We start from the raw sequence: 18,594 nt of genomic DNA on the forward strand, positions 1-18,594 counted from the left end.
CTCCCCGACAGCTCACAGCATGGAAGGAGCAAGTCTTGGCATTACTGCATCCTGAGGGACTCGCTGGAGTAGCCGGGGGACTGGACACTGGTAAGTCAATATTTACCACTTATCACTCACTATACCTGCATGCCATCTCACATCCACACCCTCAACACTCCCATCACTTCACCACATCCCAAATACTGTACCTACACATATGACTAACTGCAATGCCAGGCCCTGCATGCTATACCAATGCAGGGACATCCCTCCCAGCCCTGCATGGACACCCATCACAAAAGCATGAACAGCACAGGGAAACTAAAAATCACACAATACATCACCATACACAAGCAAAAGGTGGCAGGGCAACACCAACGACAGAAGGGAAGCCAGGGATGTACAATATGTCACAGATATGAAGTATAATACAACACTTACATTCCCACAGGTACCCCAGCCATTGTCAGCTGAGAGGAGGTGCCACAACCATCCAGTCCCCCAACAGAAGATGCCCCCAGTGATGACAGTAACTCTGGACTTCAGGATCAGGACCAACAAACTGGCCCATCAGGGACCACTGGACAGCCGGTCACCCAAGCCCACTCACAGAGCCTCTCCCTTCAGTATCCAACACCACAGCACTCACCCAGCATACCCACACCTCTGTCCCCAGGGCACATCAATCAGCAGTGTGCCCACCTGTACAGGGACCCAAGTCCACACTTCATACCAAAGACAGTCAGGGACCTGAGGTCAGTGGCAGTGGGCACACCGTTCAGGAAACACAGGCACAGGGACACTGGGAGGACTGCTTTGCGCCAGGGGGAGGACAGGACCAGGGAACAGACTTGGCAGGAAGTACTCTCCGAAATCCTGGGAACCTACCAACATTCCCAGGACACGATGGGCCAGATCCTTGACAACGTGCAGGAGAACAGGCGGCTGCAGGAGGGACAGGATCAGGGAGGACTTGCAAGCCATTATCACCACCCTGGTCTCCATAGCAGGGGTGCTGGCAGACGTGGCCAACATCATGAGGGAGGCAACAGCACAGCAGCCGGCCCCTACCACTAGCCAGTCCATTGTCCAGCCCTCTACGTCTGCTGCAGCTAGTGGGCAGGAGGCCCCGCCACAGGACCCACAGGTCACCAGCACCCATCCCCTGAAGAAGGTGAACCACCCCGCAAACGTTCCCTGCAAACCTGATAGAAGCCAGAGACACTAGCCAAGACCACCACCAGGAAATAAGACTCTCCCGATTGTCCCCCTTATGTCCCACACTGTCACCTGGTCTACTTTGAACTCCCTTTGCTCCCCCTCCTATGGTCACTTGGACACCGCACCTGTGCTACAAACAGACAGGAACAATACCCTAGACTTTCCTCCATCATCACCCCTTTCCATTGCACTTTCCCCTCAATTTCTTAGCACTACAATAAACACACTTGAACACAATTTGACTACTGGTGTCTTATGTATTGAAAATGTGCATCTATTGAAACAGTCACATCCCGTGCAAATGATCTGAACACTGTGAGGGCATAGAAATAATGACCTGTAGCTGTCTATAGTCAGCACATCAGTACATAGTGATATCACCAACATCTGTAAAATGACAAGCCATAGGTGACAGTAAGTTGAGATGCAAAGGAAGTTAATGCCATCATGCTACAGCCACACAGAATACAACAATAATCCTAGGAATGGTCAGTTGCTCTGTTTCACCTGTGTGTCATTGGCGGTATTGACGGATAACTGATGTTCTGCTGTCCTCATCCTCACTATCCTCAGTGTATACTGCTGCCACAGGGGCATCTCTAGTCTCCTCCTCCTGCAGAAAAGCTACATGGCATCTAAGGACCAGGTTATACAACATACAGCATGCCACTACTATCTGGCAGACCTTCTCTAATGAGTGGCACAGGGATCCACCTGTCAGATGGAGGCACCTGAATCTGGCCTTCAGCAGCCTGAAGGTCCTCTCAATGATCCGTCTGGTTCGCCCATGTGCCTCATTATAACATTCCTCAGCCCCTGTCCTGGCATTCCTCACAGGGGTCAGCAGCCACGATAGGTTTGGGTAGCCAGAGTCACCTGCAAGTATTGAGGGACCACATTTAGCCTCACACACCTGGGGGACACCTGGAGGAATACACTACCATACAGTGGGTGGCGACCAAGGCTTACCTATTAGCTACACCCTGTGCCTCTGTAGTTGGGCCATCATATTTGGGATGCTGCTGTTCCTCATAACAAAGGCATCATGCACCGACCCAGGATACTTAGCATTGATGTGGGAGAGGTACTGGTCCGCCAGTCAAACGCAATATGTGTCCTTTCAATCGCCCCAATAATATTGGGGATATGTCCCATTGCATAGAATCCGGCCTTCACAGTGGCCAAATCTTCCACCTGAGGGGAAAGAAATGTAGCTGCACATGTGTTTCACCAGGGCAGAAAAGACTCTTGCCAGCACGATTGAGAACATGGCCTGTGACATTCCTGTTGCCAAGCCCACTGTCACTTGGAAAGAACCAGTTGCCAAGAAATGGAGCAGTGATAGCACTTGCACAAGAGGGGGGATCCCAGTCGGACGACGGATAGAGGAGATCAGGTCTGGCTCCAATTGGGCACACAGCTCTGTGATTGTAGCCCTGTCCAGTCTATAGGTGAGGATAATGTGCCTGTCCTCCAGTGTAGCCAAGTCCACAAGGGGTCTGTACACAGAGGTATGTCTCCACCTCCTATTCATCCACAGCAGGAGGTACCTAAGGGACACAAGAGTGAGTAGGCTGTCACAATTGGAACAATTGAACCACAACGTCAGTGTACATGGTGCATTTATGTAATGGGACAATGTTAATGGCGAGTTATGTGCCAATCTAATCTGTGACGCAGCTAATGTCGCTATGACAGTTGTCCCCCTCCCCCACCAAATTGGCAAACACCTGTCCTGTAGGTAGGGACAGGTGGAAGTGAGGTAATTCCACCAACATTGGGCGTCGTGGCAGAAGGTGATCTTGCAGTGCCGTGCAATTCCTCATTGGATAATATGGGGCTCTATGGAGTACAGTGGCTAATGGGGATCTGCGCCGGTGAGCACAGTGTACACCGCCCTGGACGTGACTGCCATTTTCTATCTGATTCTTCACTTGTTTCCTGACCTTCAACAGGAGAACACCTACACTGCGTGTGCTTCTGTGACCTGTGTCTGGAACACACCATGGCCTGTGTGACCGGGGAAAGGGCTCCTGCCTTTACTTTGTAGGAGTTGGAGCGACTGGTGGATGGGGTCTTACCCAAGTATGGACTGCTGTATGGGCCCCCAGACCAACAAGTGAGTACACATTGGCCACAATGCATGTGGGAAGGATGCATGGAGATGTTTGAGCAAGCATCGTGTCATCCAGGGGGCCAGGCGTGGGGAGGGGGGGGGTTCTTGTGATGGTGTACATGGTGTGCACCGGGCAATGTGGGTGCCAACGGTGATGGAAATGGTGGGCCATTTGTGTGAGAGGCTGGACTGTTTGTTTAATGGTGTTCTCCTATCTGTATTGCCTCTGCAGGTCGGCCGCCATCAAAGGAAGCGATTATGGTGTGCTATCGCCAAGGACTTGCACAGCACCCACTGTCGGAAACGGTGGGAGGACCTGAGACGCTGGGCACGAAAGACCGCAGAGGCCCAGCTGGGGATGGCCTCCCAACGAAGAAGGGGTGCCCGTCGGAACCTGACCTCCCTGATGGCCAGCATACTGGTAGTGGCCTACCCAGAGCTGGATGGGTGCTTGAGGGAATCACAGCAGCCACAAGGGGGTGAGTACAGTGGGTATTATTCCAAAATGTGGCAGGTGGGGTGGGATCTGGGTGGTGGATGCGAGTTAGTGGGTGCCCCTAAGGCCAGGTCAGACATTGCAGCGTGGGTCAACTCTAGGGTAATGGGTGTTTAGCAAATGCAGGTAAGCTTGCTTGTTAGCATTCCATTTCAGGCAGGGCTTTGTGGGTACCAGGAGGGGTGCAGTTGGTGGTGTATGGTCCTCATCTTGCCTTAGCATCTAGCCATATCACTGGCAGTGCAATGCATAATGCTTAAGCCTGATCACTGTGTGTGATGGTGCTGTGTATGCCAACTGTGGTATTGGTGCAGTCACTGACCCAGTGTTTCCTTTTTCTCTCTCGCCCCTTTTTGTTCCGTCATCCTGTCCTTGTGTGCATTAGCATCATCTGGCGGTGGAGCAGGGGCAACGGCGACAGAGGGAGCTGCATCTCACAGGACCCAGGAGGCAGAGTCCAGCGACGGAGGGTGAGGGGAGCACACGGCGGAGACAGGCGGTGACAACAGACTCAGATACCTCCTCCGATGGGAGCTCCACCCGTACCAGTAACGCCCTCCCAGTAGCCTCTCAACGAGTTGCCCTTGCCCGCTCACCCAGGAGAGTGGGCATCTCCTTCCCCCAGGCACCTCAGGCCCTGCTCCAGTGAGCCCTGCTTCCCTGAGTGAGGAGGATATTGACCTCCTGAGATCCATCTCTGTAGGGCAAATCAACCATTGTGAATGCCATACAGGGGCTGGCATCCTAGATGCAGCAATGCAGTGCACTCCTGGAGGGCATCCACGGTGGATTGGCGGCCCAATAGAGATCGATTTAGGCTCTGGCCTCCTTTCTGATGGCAGCCATTGTCCCTCTTCCTACCGTCCCCCCTCCAACTACCACTTCCCAGTCCCAGTCTCCTCAACCCCAACCCATCCCAAGCACACATACAGATGAGTATGCACACAAGACAACACCCAAGAGTGGCACAGTCAAACACAGGCACCACACTTCATCCCACAAGCACTCACACAAACACCAGACAGTGGCAGACACAACCACATCCACTTCCTCCACTGTCTCCCCCTCCTCCTCCTTCTCCGCCTCCCTCCCAGTCACGGCCACACTCACACCTGAATTCACTGTACCAACATCCACCACTAGCATCACCACACCAAGCAGCACACACACCTCACTAGTAGACACCTCCACAACATCCATGCACGCGTCCCCTGTGTCCTCTCCCACCCTGTCTGTCCTCCCGCCTAAAGGACACAAACGCAAGCACTCACACACCCAACAGCCATCCACCTCACATCAGCATACTGCCCATGCACCTGCACCCAATTCCAGCAGACATACACCTCCCCCCCTCAACCTCCCAACGACCCAGCCCAAACAGTCCATGGTGATAGTAGAGGCACCTCATAGTCGTGGTGAGAAGTCAGTGAAGGATGATCCCTCTCCACCAGCCACGAAGGGGAAGGATCTCACACCTCCAGCGAAGAAGGGGAAGGAGCCGGCACCTCCAGCGAAGAAGGGGAAGGAGCCTGCTCTTCCATCCAAGAAGGGGCAGGAGCCTGCACCTCCTGCCAAGAAGGGGCAGGAGCCTGCACCTCCTGCCAAGAAGGGGCGGGAGCCTGCACCTCCAGCCAAGAAGGGGCGGGAGCCTGCACCTTCAGCCAAGAAGGGGTGGGAGCCCACGACTCCTGCTCGGAAGGCTAAGAACACGTACAACCTGCCATGAAGGGGAAGAAACCATCATCCCCTGCCAGGAAGGGTAAGGATTCCATGCCCCATGTCATGGAGAGGACAAAGCCCACTACTCCAGCAGAGGCTGTTGGGGTGACACCTCCACCACCAGCAGCAGTCATGGGCCCCCACTGCCAGCTGAGGAAGTGCAGCCATCACCACCTGCAGAGGCTGCCCAGGAGGCACCACCATCTGCCACCACAGTGCAGCCATCACCACCTGCAGAGGCTGCCCAGGAGGCACCTCCATCTGCCACCGCACTGCAGCCATCACCACCTGCAGAGGCTGCCCAGGAGGCACCTCCATCTGCCACTGCACTGTAGCCATCACCACCAGCAGAAGCCACGTAGGCCACCCTCCAGGGGCTGCTGTGTGAGGGGCCCCCTCCAGAACCAGTGGGAAAGTCACCCACTAGACAGACTGTGGCCTTGCACTCCCCAGGACAGAGAACTGGGCACAGAGCCCCCTCCTGAACCAGTGGGAAAGTCACCCACTCCAGAGACTGTGGTCTTGCACTCCCCAGGACGGAGAACTGGGCATGGAGCCCCCTCCAGAACCAGTGGGAAGGTCATCCACTCCAGAGACTGTGGCCTTGCACTTCCCAGGACAGAGAACTAGGCATGGAACCCCCGCGCAGAACCAGTGGGAAAGCCACCCACTCCAGAGAGTGTAGCCTTGCACTCCCCAGCAGAGAAAAATGGGCATGGAGCCCCCTCCAGAACCAGTGGGCTTGTTCCCGACTTCGGCTAAGGTGCCCCACATCCCCCTGAGGTGCCTGCCCACTTGCAAACTGATGCCCCTGCAAAGTTCTATACGGATGAAGTCAGGATTCAAGTTGGGCCTTGGACTGTGCACTGGGCCATGTGGGCCCTTTGAACATTGGAGTGTCCCTTTGTGTACATTTCTGTTTCACGGACAATTGGTTTATTTATTAGCTGTTGATAATAATACATTCACCTTGGTGCATTCCTGTTGTCCTTGCATTATTCTGCCGTGTATCTGGTGCAAATTGTTTTACATGTGCAGCTGGTTGTGTGTATGGTTTTTGTGTGTCGTGTGTGTGTGTGTGTGTGTGTGTGTGTCACTCTCGTTTTCCTCCCTCTCTTGTGTGCCAATTGGCTGTACTCACTGTTGTCGTCTTCGTTGGCGTTGGTGTTCCAGGTGGAGCTTAACGTAAAAGATCATAGGAAAACTTGCAGTTCGGGTTCCATGGCGGCGTTATTCTTCCCTGTGTCTCCGATGGGGAGTCTTTTCTCTTCTGTGATGTGTTTCCGCCAGGCTTTTGATGGCGTTGGTACCGCCCCGGAAAACATGGCGGATTGTAGGGTCTTAATATGGTGGATGGTACTTTGTCTTCGGCCTGGCTGTTGACGGCTACCACCGTGGTGAGTGTTGTGTCCGCCCTGGCGGTTGGTGTGTTGCATTGGTTGTCTATGAGAGTTCTCACCGCCATGGTCATAATTTGGTGGTAATTACCGCCAGCCTGTTGGCAGTATTACCACCACTTTATCACTCACCGCCCGGGTCATAATGAGGGCCTAAATCATTAAAAGTAAAAGCCTTTGCCTCAGTAAGTGGCCTGAAAAGAATGTAACAGACCAGTGTTAAGCGTTTATGCTGCGATGATACTCTCTCAATTTCAGTGTGGAGCCGTGCTGCTGTGTGTCAGTGGTAAAAGCAATGGGATGCTGAGCAGGGGGAATGATTAAAAAGTTTGTCTCTTTCAGCATCATCAATGATACAGGCTGTAAGATTAGAGACAGGTACAATACCATGGAGTATATTGGCCCAAGTGTCTGCAATCAGATTCTGGCAACGGCTGAGTGCTGGCGAAGGGCAAAAGTTCACTCTGTGATGCAAGAATGAAATCAGGAAAAGTGAAATTAAATGGATTAAGGGAGTTAGGAAAGGTTTAGAGGATATTTGTGGGGTAAGGACAGTTAAGCTGTGCCCCTAGAATTTACAAATAGAGGTCTTAAAGAGGGACGTCAAGGTACTTGGTAAGGAACTGTCTAGAGCATATGACCGGCATTTCTTAGTGGGTGAAAACTCAGGTCAGTTCATGAACAAATCTTGGCGAAATGAAGAATGGTTTCCTTATTTGGACTCGTTACCAAACCGTCAGCTTAGATATGAATTGTTAAGGCTGAGAGTTGATATTAACCTATGTTATTTTAATACTGTGATAAAATCGGCAATGAAGGATTCTGCTGGAAAATGTACATGAGATTTGAGGACAAAATGCAATGATTTGCACATTTTAATGGATTGTTTAAAAGTCCTGCCCCTCCGCAAAACCATTTTACATCCTATTTTTATAAAATACAGCATCAGGCATCAAGCACAAGGTGCAGCACTTTTACCGGTTATGTGATTCTTGGATTTTGCATGTGATGTAGGGAGTTTCATGATCGCTGTTAAAAGGTTTTTTATGTGTATATGAAGGCAGTTTTTCTCTTTTAAGCAATTTTTAGGAAGACTAAGGGCCTTATTAAGAGTCTGATGGTCCAAGGACCGCTAGACTCGCAGTAGTGGTCGGACCGCCACACTCAAGGCGGTCTAACCACCATATTATGACCTTGGCGGTTGGACCACCAGGGGACTGCTGGGAATATACTTCACGAGGGCTGTCGGCTGTCAGACTTTGGTCAGCCACAGAGCTGCTGAACTCATTGCCACCGTGCGGATAACGACTCCTGTTTCGGAAACCCAGTGATGGGGTCCAAAGGAAGGCTTCTGCACTGCCCATGCCCAGGGCATGGGCAGTGCTGCCTCCTCCCCGCCACCCAGCACCCTCATAATACACACTGTCTGCTGAGCCAGTGTGTATTCCAAGGGCCTCTGTGCAATGTAATTGCGAGGCCAATGCCGCTGCATGGTTTCTACTGAGCTGACCAGCAGAAACCTCAGTTCTCTCAGGTTTCTGCCGTTCAGCCCAGTGGAAACCTTGTAATGGGGCTGGGGAGAGACTACGATGACTACCAACTCTGCGGCGGTCTCCTCTCCCTGGGGCAGGAGGGCCGACCGTCGGCCCGACAACCTCGTAATGAGGTCTTTAGTCTTAATATAGTAAGTTGAGCGAGTAGAAATAAAAACATTGTATATTTTAAAGTTTAATAGTTTTAAATGGGTATTTTGGGGGGTTATTTTAAATTTTAAATGTTTTATTATATTATTGTTTGTTATTTATGGCAATGCCTTACACAAGTAATTACGTTTTTATGCTATTTAAAGACTTATGGTCTAAATAAACATTTTTTTGACTGACAATTCAGCCACTAGATGTACATGCTTCTCTTTCCCCATAGTCAACAAAACTGCCATTCAGCTGCTATCAATGGAACCCTCGATCAAACCACAGACCAAACTTTGTGGCCCATTGGAAAATGTTTGTGAGTACCCATGACTTACAGGTGGTGCTCTAAACCCCCACCAAAATTATTTAACTTGATTACAGTATTTAAAATTTTGCTGCATAACTGAGAAAATGTATTTGCTGGTTTGGGAAAGGGACCACTTAAATTATTTTACGAAAGGTGGGCTCTGAATTAAAATGTCTGAAGGCCATAGTACTACACCAATCTAAAAAAGTAAGATCATACACAATAAATGTAAGATTAATAAAAAAATATAGTATCAATAGTGTCTGAGCGATACAGAAAGCATCTCCATCATTTGAGTCGTCATTTCAAGCAGGTTTTCAGCAGTGGATTTAGTATCCTCTCCCATGTAAACATTTTTTTCAGGTGGATATTGAAATGCACTGTGCTGTGTACCCTCACAGCTATCCCAAACTGAATAGAAAGTCTTGACAATAATCCGTGAAGATCTATGGTGGGTGCCTCCGAGCAATTAAATCTCCAGAGGAGGGCAAGTTGGTACTTGAACTCTGCTTTTATTTATTAATCCCAGAAACCTAAATTTTGTTGAATGTTGGGCTGCCACAAAAGACTACAGATACTCATTTAAGTTCACATGCGATCCACCAAGAAAGGTCTAAAAAAAAGTCTCTGCTGTAGGTCATCTTTCCACTTTTTTCAATGGTGGTTAAAAGGTTTGTCGTGTCTCATGTGATAAGTGAACATCATACATAAGTAATATTGTATCAGTGAAGCCAAACAGTACCTCTTAGCCATTAGAATACTGGGCGAAGGGATCAACTTTCTTACCTGGAGTCATGCTCATTCGTTTTCTTTTATTACAAGATTCACCTCCATTCTCAACAGGAACCTCTGACACCATTGGACCACTTCCATTACCAAAATGCAGAGGCTCATTATTTGTGGAAGGATCAAAGGTTAACTGGTTGAGCCCTAAAAGGGAAAGAAAACAAGTTAAAACAGAGAAAAAACATTTCTCTCATTATTTCCTTAAAATGGCCACTGCTAAAATCCACATAAAAATACAGCAGTCCCATTTGAATTTTTCAGTAGAACAAGCAAACCTTATACGGTGACTGTAATGAGAAAATTCATTAATTTTAACATGCACTCGCCAGGAAGAAGTTTAATAAAAGACCTGCAAAACAAATTTACGAAAGTTGTCAGCCCCATCACAGTGCAAAAAAATGTACCCACTTGAGAAAATGAAGTGCTCAGCAATTGAAAGGAGAGCTAAGAGGTTTTAGGTACAATAGAACAAATGTTTCATTGGTAACAGCTGTAACCACGAATGAAAAGTTCTCTTTCAAACTAAAATATGGAAGGAAGCTGCTTTCAAACGGCAGATACATTTCAGTTCCAGACATTCCAAAACTCGCAAGATAGGCAGACACACATTCAATCCTTTTGATTGCTCCAGAAAGACATTTGTCTAATGAAATGAGAAGAATGGCTTGCTCAAGAGAGCTTACCATCGCTCTGTCTCGGGGAAAGAACTGATAAGTGAAAACGTAAGGTTACTTAGAGCAGATACGTCACACGTCTTTGTAGGTAATTCCCAACCGTTTATTATCGCTACTAACCCTGCTCAGTGCACATGATTATCACCTTTAGGGCCATTTCCTTGTCATTCCTTCAGCAAAACCTTGCTAATGATGTACTTTTACAAAGCACTCCTGCTCACGGAGCATCCAAGCTGCTAATGCCTGAAATGGATTCCAACAAGGCAATGCTAAAACAGGCGCCTGCATACTTAACTCTTGCTTGCTCCATGTTCAACTTCAAAATGTAAAAGATGCTTCAATTTCAAGGTGACTGACTACTTTATTACTTAATAACATTTGTTTAAAAAAACTCCAAACTAAGAAAATTCAACATTCTTGATTAAAAAAAATATAACACCCAAACAACCATCACAAATGTCAATCGGCGAATCCAATGGCAGTTGGCTAGTATTAAGAACAATATGTGAAAGCACGCTTCTCTGTCAACTGAGCAGTGAGGTAAGGGACAGCCTGTGAATATGGGTCTCAGCTGCTGCAGCAATTTGCAAATGGCAAAAAAAAAACAATATATGCTCATTGGTGTGCTCTAAAAATTCCAATGCTTCTTAAAGTAACTGTCTTTGGCAGACGGTCAGACATAACCCTCGTGAGTTTATTTTTTTAACTTGCTGTTGACATCTCAGCATTTCGAAATAATTAAACAACTATTTACCTTCACCATAAGTACAATAAATGTCATAAACCGTATGTTGGCATATAACGCCAGATTAAGCAGGGGCCGCAAGGATGACAATTTCAACAACATCTGAAAGACCTAAATATACAATTCCAAGTAAACACAAAACAACATATAATAATTCCCTTTATAAGTTCTGGTTAGCTCCCCATACTAACGGGCTGAACACTTTGGGGGTGCTCACTTGAAATTAAAGAGGTGAAGATGGCATAGAAGCTTTATAGCAACACAAAAGGATGAAGGACGGAGTGCTGAACAATACACTGGGCTTAATCTATCGTTCTTTTGCTCACCATGCCACCCCAGTTTGGACCCAGCCATATACAAATCAGTCTTGACCCTCTTCCTCATGGCCCGAACTGCCAAGCCAGGTCCTCCCTGGACCGGAAACAAGCATCCTGTGACCCTTATGTGTTGCTAAACATAGCATAGAAGCTGCCTAAATGGGCTTTAGTCCTGCGTGATACTGCACCAAAGCTGGTCTCCACACTTGGTCATCGATTCGCCATTCAGACTTCCTTGGGCACATTGTGGCTCTATTCTGTGAGCTCTTAGGTATTGTCCACCAACATACCGGATTTATGCCAATTTACTCTTTTTGGCTCTATACGTTTTTACTCTTTAGTGCAAAACTGGAACCCTACATACACTTTCACCTACATCCGTCAATATTCCTAGTTGCTTTAGAACACCAGTGACAAGCACACCTCCTGTGTTCACTTCATTTCTTTCACCCTGATGATAACTACATACTCGCTGCAAAGGTCGAAACACCACAAATACTTTTAAAATAAGAATACCCAAAGCAGACTGGACAAAACTGAAATGAGTGGACTTTAAAACAACTGGACACTCTGAAATCCTTTTAATGCTTTATAAAACCTGTCCCGTTTCTTTTTTGTTTGATCACATTTTGAGTTGGATAGTTTTTATCACAACCATCAAGTGTTCATCTCTCCCATTGATCACAAGTATGTGGAATCGGTAGTCATTAACTTCTCTCTATGTTGTTTTGTTTTAAAATATAAATATTTGAAAATGACCTTTTCTTATCTACATGGTCTTTTGCAATCATTCAATGGTTTATATATATTACTTATAACTTGTAAACTACTAAACAATCTTGTAAAATTACACCTTGATTGACATCAATGTCTTCTATCAGCATTGACGTCCTTGATCCATCTGAAGTCTCAAAGTTAGTCCTGTTGGGTATTTCAACGACTGGATTTAAGCATTGCCATTGGCAGCAATCAATAATCAAATGCTTATAAAGTGTTCCTTAATACCCTTAATCAATAGAGAGCTTTACTTTTGTGGTGTCCTTAGAGCCAGGGGTGTGGAATTTATTAAAATATCTACTTGTCCAGGGGACAGGTTGCTTCTCAAATCTACTTGTCCTGTAAAAAGATCTACTTGTCCCTTTGGTGCCATGTAGTGTGGGGACAAATTATGGCAGCAATCTCATGTAAGAGCTCTGATAATAGCCTCTCTGATTATGCCAGGGCTACTACCATAGTAGGGCTTGAATACTTGCAGTTTCAATCCCTACTGTAGCAATTTCCTTATTTTGCCACCTTTCTGCAGATCTGCATACTGGGGCTGGAGGAAGCAGTAAGCAATAGTTCCAGGGCTGGAATGCCTTTGAGTCTGCAAACCTAATAACCTGCATGTTTTAAAGATTTTCACCAGCTTCTCTCTAATATTTTCCCATAATAAGAAAGGTTGGACATTTACTCCTGACAATGGCAGAATTAGAACTTCTTCCAGGGTTGGGAAGAAAGTGGCCGGAGGGAAAATGAACTTGCAAATGCTCAATAGATTTTCACATGAGCAAATCTACACATGCGTATTTACCCATGCTAAAATACAGTTCACAAATATTTTATAGGGGTACGAAATATACCATGGGTGCACTTTTGTGACTTTCTTTAAGAATTTGGGGCCATGTAGGTAGGTTCAGATTTGCGACCCGCAAATTGCGAGTCAGAGCGACTTGAAATTTGCGAGTCGCAAATCCGAATGTAGGATGGTGTCCCTGACACCATCTGTGATTCGCAAGGGCTTCACGAATGCCCACCTAATGAATAATTATGAGGTGGGTCGCAATTTGCGGCCCCCTTGCGAATAGTGGCACTCACAGGGATGGTGGCCTGCTGGAGACAGCAGACCACCATGTCTGTGACTGCTTTTCAATAAAGCAGGTTTTTTTTTTTGTTTGTAATGCAGCCCGTTTTCCTTAAAGGAAAACGAGATGCATTACAAAAACGAAAAATGAAATGTTTTCGTTTCATTTTTTCAGAGCCTGCTCTGAAAAAATGTTTACAGTGACATTCACAATGGGGAAGGGGTCCCATGTGGACCCCTTCCCTTTTGCGAAAGTGTTAGCACCCATTTGAAATGGGTGCAAACTGCGATTGGTTTGCGCCCTCGTTCGCGGTCACAAAACAATCCTACATTGCACTGCGAGTCGTAATTAGGAAGGGAACACCCCTTCCTAACTGCGAGTCACAAACCCGGTTTGCGATTCGGTAACCCGGTTACTGAATCGCAAAACTGGGTTTGTGCATCGCAATGTGCTTTTTGCACGTCGCAAACAGCAAAAGTCGCTGTTTGGGACATGCAAAAAGCTACCTACATGTGGGTCTTGGTCCCTAATTAGGTCTGGTGTTAACAAAGACATTTTGTTTTTATTAAACTTCTATTTCTCTCTCTTTCGGCTAGCTTTACTGTGAGTGATCACATTCTGCTCTTCCACAAGGAGCATATTGGCACACAAAGTAGTTTTGTTCAGTGTCAGGAACTACAGTGGCAATCAGTGACGTAACTTAACTGGAGGGTGCCCCTTTGCAAAGAACATGGAGGAGACCTCTCTCCAGACTCACTCAGGGCAGGTGCTGTGCTGAAGGGGCCCAATGGAGGGCGGCTACGGGGCCTTTGTTATGCCACTGGTGGCAATGTGTGCTTTTAGAGTTCAAAAACTTTTTTTTTTTTTTGCCAGTGTTTGTTACAATATTGAGGGCCTGGTAGCTCCCACAACAATAAAGTGTTACAAAAGCCATGTCAAAACAAGACACGCATTGATGAAACTAAAAGACTTATACAAATATGTCAGATCAGTTGGCTTTGTCAGTGTTTGTTTATTTTCATGCTTCCCATATTCGTGTTGAAAATGGTTACACTGATTTTCCATTAGAAATATTTTGGGGAAAGACTAGCATGCATCAACACATTTTACTAAATGACACTTCATTTGCATCTAATCAGAGAGCATTCTGGGAGCATTATACTTAGCCTCATAGCCTAAACTTTTCAAACATGTGTATACACGTTTTTTTTTTTGTACTGGAACCAACGTCAGTAGTGAAGTTTGACCTTAAAACATTTATTTACAGCACTCACCCTAATAATGAAGGCTTTCAAATAATGAACCACAAATACAAGTTCAAACAGTATTATCTTTTGGAAACACATTACCTCAACTGCAGAGAGTTCCACTCTCTGTAAACAGACAGCCAAAGGGTTTGTGCTGCAGAGGGTTGGGCCTACTTGTCCCAAGGACAAAGTAAACATAAAAACTTGTTGCCCTTGACCCCAAACAAGATGTCCCGGGCATCGGGAGATAGGAATTCCACATCCCTGTTAGAGCACTAAAGAAGACATCTAACCAGTAGAATGGACAGTGTTTTTAAACAATGAATTTTGTATTGTAGGTATTCCTACAATCCGTTGTTCATGCTTTTCGACTACTTTCGAACAGCACGGCTCAGAGTACAGTGTGAGCCCACAGGTCATGAAACTGAGGTTAGACTGGCGAGGGGGTGATTCTTGTGTAGTGGCACCGCTGCTGATTCTCTGCCATGCACTATAATCTGTTAGCCTGTGTGCATTGGTGCCTAAAAGTCTGTTGCCAGTTGAAACAGACAGAGCAGCATACCAAGTGGCTCACATGCCAGCATACCTACAGACACACATAGCAGTATACGATGTTTAGGCACCACGGCAGGTAAGTTGTGTGCGAACTTGTGCCTGAATATTGTGATTTTCTATGAATAGGTGGTCTGAAAGCGTTGGTGTCTGTGTGTCGTTTGCTCAGTTCCTAGGGTTGCTTGTATGCCTGGTGATCTGCGCTCATACTCATGCTATATTTGATTTGCAGTGGTGACTGTGTAACTATTGCTCGGTGTACCTTTAAAGACATCTGCAGGTTGGCCTGGGAACGTTGCCGTAACAATACTGCAACCAAGGATGTTCGTTTCTTCTACGTAAAGAATAAATGCCTACAAATACAAAAGAAATCTCAAAAACAACAGACATGTTTATAGTAATTGTTTGTGTTTATGACCCACACCTCCACCTAGATACTGTGTCTAAGGTCTCCTCCTGAAGTACTATGATAGCGGATGTCTGTCTGTGAAGTTTAATCCAAGTAATTCTAACATTGTAATTAAGTTTAGTCCAAGTCATTCTAAGACTTTATTCACCAGTGTACCGTCTCCTCTTTGGAACAACTACTCCTTTGTGTAACCAGTTAATAGATTTTTAATGTGCAACCTTGAGGTGTATTGTTCCACGTTTAACCTTTAACCCTCAGGTCACAGGTGTTAACGCTTGAGTTTTATACTTCAGTTGGCCCTTCACCTGTATGCAGCCAGTGCTCATCATACGGAAGCTGTAGCCAGAAGAGAGAAGTTCAAATCATTATGCATACCATATGCCTTACATGGAGTCAATCCTTTTTAGGGTTGAGCGCAAAGCGCTCCGTCCCTGGTGTAATCTCTCTGTGGGCTTGAACCACACCTACGTTAAGCCCATCAGTTTGGTTAGTTTGTTGGCCTGCTTTTTAAAATTAGCTTGATTGACTTAGTAAAATGCATGCCTGCGTCATGCCCTTTCTGGTGTTTAGCCCACCTCGAGCGCACCGGCCAACTACTGAAAACATACAAGGCTCTGTGTCTTCAGTATGGTTTCTGCACTATTTTTTCTCTTTATTTCATAGGTAGTGTGATCTCGCTGCGCAGTAGTAAAGCACTTTGCATTTCATCGACCCTGTTATATGGATAATTGCACTTTTGCCATTACGTTTCACTTCGAGCAAAGTTCTGTTTCCTTTTGTGTATTTGCTTTGCGCCCATGGTGGCCGTCGGCTCGCTTACATGAAACTGTTTTACTTTTCAGTTTATGTGGCAAGAAATGTCCGGTTAGGAGTTTACAAAGCTATTAGCTTTAACTCAAGTAAACGCAAGATCCATTGTTTTGCAAATGCTTGTTTTTACTGTCACTCAAATACTTGCAGCACTATTGTTAGAGCTCATGGCTAGGTCTCATTCAGTCTAGCTCCAGGAACCTTCTGAGCACGTTTCTCACTCGCCTTGATCTAGAATGAGAACCATGTCTGGTTCAGGAAGGCTACAGATATATGGGTATTTATTCAAGGGGCCCTTTAAGCAGCAAAGGGAATATTTTTTTTCTTCAGTCCCAAAGCCTCCAGCTTTTCATCCTGAGTAAATTGTTAGAGTCAACTAGATACGTAGGCAAATACATTCAAATATACCTTTGCAGCAACTACACATATTGAATTTCAAGTCAGAATGAGGTTACAGCCTTTCGTCATGTAGGGGGGTCTTGAACCTTATGTTAACTATCAAGCTAAAAGAAGAGTCACATCATCTGAGAAATCATCTAAATATGTCTAGAAAGTAGATAGACAGTTGGTAGCATACCTGGTGCAAGCTTAAAAGTAGAATACATAAAAATACTAATAAACTTTTGTGCCCACACTACAGAATGGCTTTGTAAAACAGTTGCAAACTCTTGTCTTCTAGCCTAGATAAAGTTCGAACTTGTAAAGTTCACTTCTGTACAGGCAATATACTAGCATTACAGAGGTTGTGCTTTTTGTCATGATGGATTTGACTCAATGCCAGTGAGAGGAACAAAGATATGCAAATGAAGTTTTTACTACAACTGCACCAAATACCTGAAGCAGTTCAACAACAAAAAAGCATAAAGCACACTAGATCTGTACCAGACATGAGCTAATGACCTGTAAAGCAACGATATGGCTCCCTGGAAATCTTAAACCTCTGCTCCCTACTTTAGCTCCCTTTTTAGGGTCTAGCGCAAAGCGCTCTGTCACTGGTGTAAGCTCTCTGGTGCCTTTTAACCACACCAATTTCATGCCCATCAGTCTGGTTGGTTCGTCGGCTTGCCTTTTAAAATTAGCTTGATTTAATTAGTGAAAGCCATGCATACGTCATGCCTTTTCCAGTGTTTAGCCCGCCTCGAGCGCACCGGCCAACTACAGAAAACATACGAGGCTCCATGTTTTTGTTATGGTTTCTGGACTACTTTTTCTCTTTATTTCTTAGGCAGCGCATTTTCGCTGGGCACTAGTCGAGCACTTTGCATAACAGCGACCCTGTTACATGGATATCTGCACTTTTGCCGGTTACATGGTTAATTGCACTTTTGCAGGTTACATGGATAATTGCCCTTTTGCTGATACGTTTCACTGCGAGGAAATGTCTGTTTCCTTTTGTGCGTCTGCATTGCCCTCATGGCAGACATTGGCTTGCTTATGTGAAACTCTTTTACTTTTCATTTTCACTTTATGTGGCAACAAAAGTCCAGTTAGGAGTTTACAACACCAATAGCTTTAACTCAAGCAAACACGAGACCCATTGCATTGCAAGTGCTTGTTTAGGAATGCACCTTGTCAGCACTCGTGACTAGCCACTCTATACGAATGAGCCCACGTTCCTCCCTATCCTCACATCCAAAACAGGCCTCTGCAAAGAAACTCCTATTTGCCTCCGTAGACTGGCTAGTCTAAAGCTAAAGCGGCACTTAGTATATAGATCTAAACACATATTGCTTAGTTTCGGAGTTCTTCAAGGACACTTTCAAGAAACAATGTTACAAACAGCTTGCGACACACAACATCCGCTTGAGTCCGTAGCAAATGCTTTTGACATTGGCTTAAAAAACGTTTTGTTTAATCCCATGCCCTTTCCATCCTAAATCAATATTTAATACAGTAATTGAGTGAGGACATTTGCATCCTCCACTCTTGACATGCAAGAATGGCTGCAGCACAGATGGTTATGGCTGTCAAATTAATTATTTTGGAAATATTTGACAAGGTCCTAGATAGGACTACAGCACAATGAGAAAGTCGGAGAAAGAGAGAGAGAGAAAATGAAGCAAGAAAGAAAGAAATTAAACGCCAACTTGGTATATGACAGACCAACATGGCTCCCACGTCAGGCAATGCTTACCGTAAACTAATCTAGAAAGCCGTGGTCTAATCTACACAGCAGTGATCTAATCTACAGAGCTTGCTCTACACGCCCTCCTTCCTCTCCCAGCAATATAAAAAAAGATAAAACAAGTGTAGTTTCATCTCTTTTTGTCCGCCAGATAGC

The 18,594-nt window shown here is 46.0% G+C and overlaps 1 protein-coding gene across 9 annotated transcripts in view; it reads right to left on the reverse strand.

Moving 5' to 3' along the window:
- Nucleotides 1-18,594, reverse strand: part of ENOX2 (ecto-NOX disulfide-thiol exchanger 2) — a 1,066,406-nt gene that overhangs the window by 666,420 nt on the left and 381,392 nt on the right. For all 9 annotated transcript variants that reach the window (XM_069214160.1, XM_069214117.1, XM_069214142.1 and 6 more), the window contains one exon: nucleotides 9,716-9,859. In XM_069214160.1, coding sequence (XP_069070261.1) covers nucleotides 9,716-9,859 — 144 coding nt within the window. The remainder of the gene's footprint in view (nucleotides 1-9,715; nucleotides 9,860-18,594) is intronic.

This window comes from Pleurodeles waltl, chromosome 2_1, assembly GCF_031143425.1.
Source record: "Pleurodeles waltl isolate 20211129_DDA chromosome 2_1, aPleWal1.hap1.20221129, whole genome shotgun sequence".
Lineage (NCBI taxonomy): Eukaryota > Metazoa > Chordata > Amphibia > Caudata > Salamandridae > Pleurodeles > Pleurodeles waltl.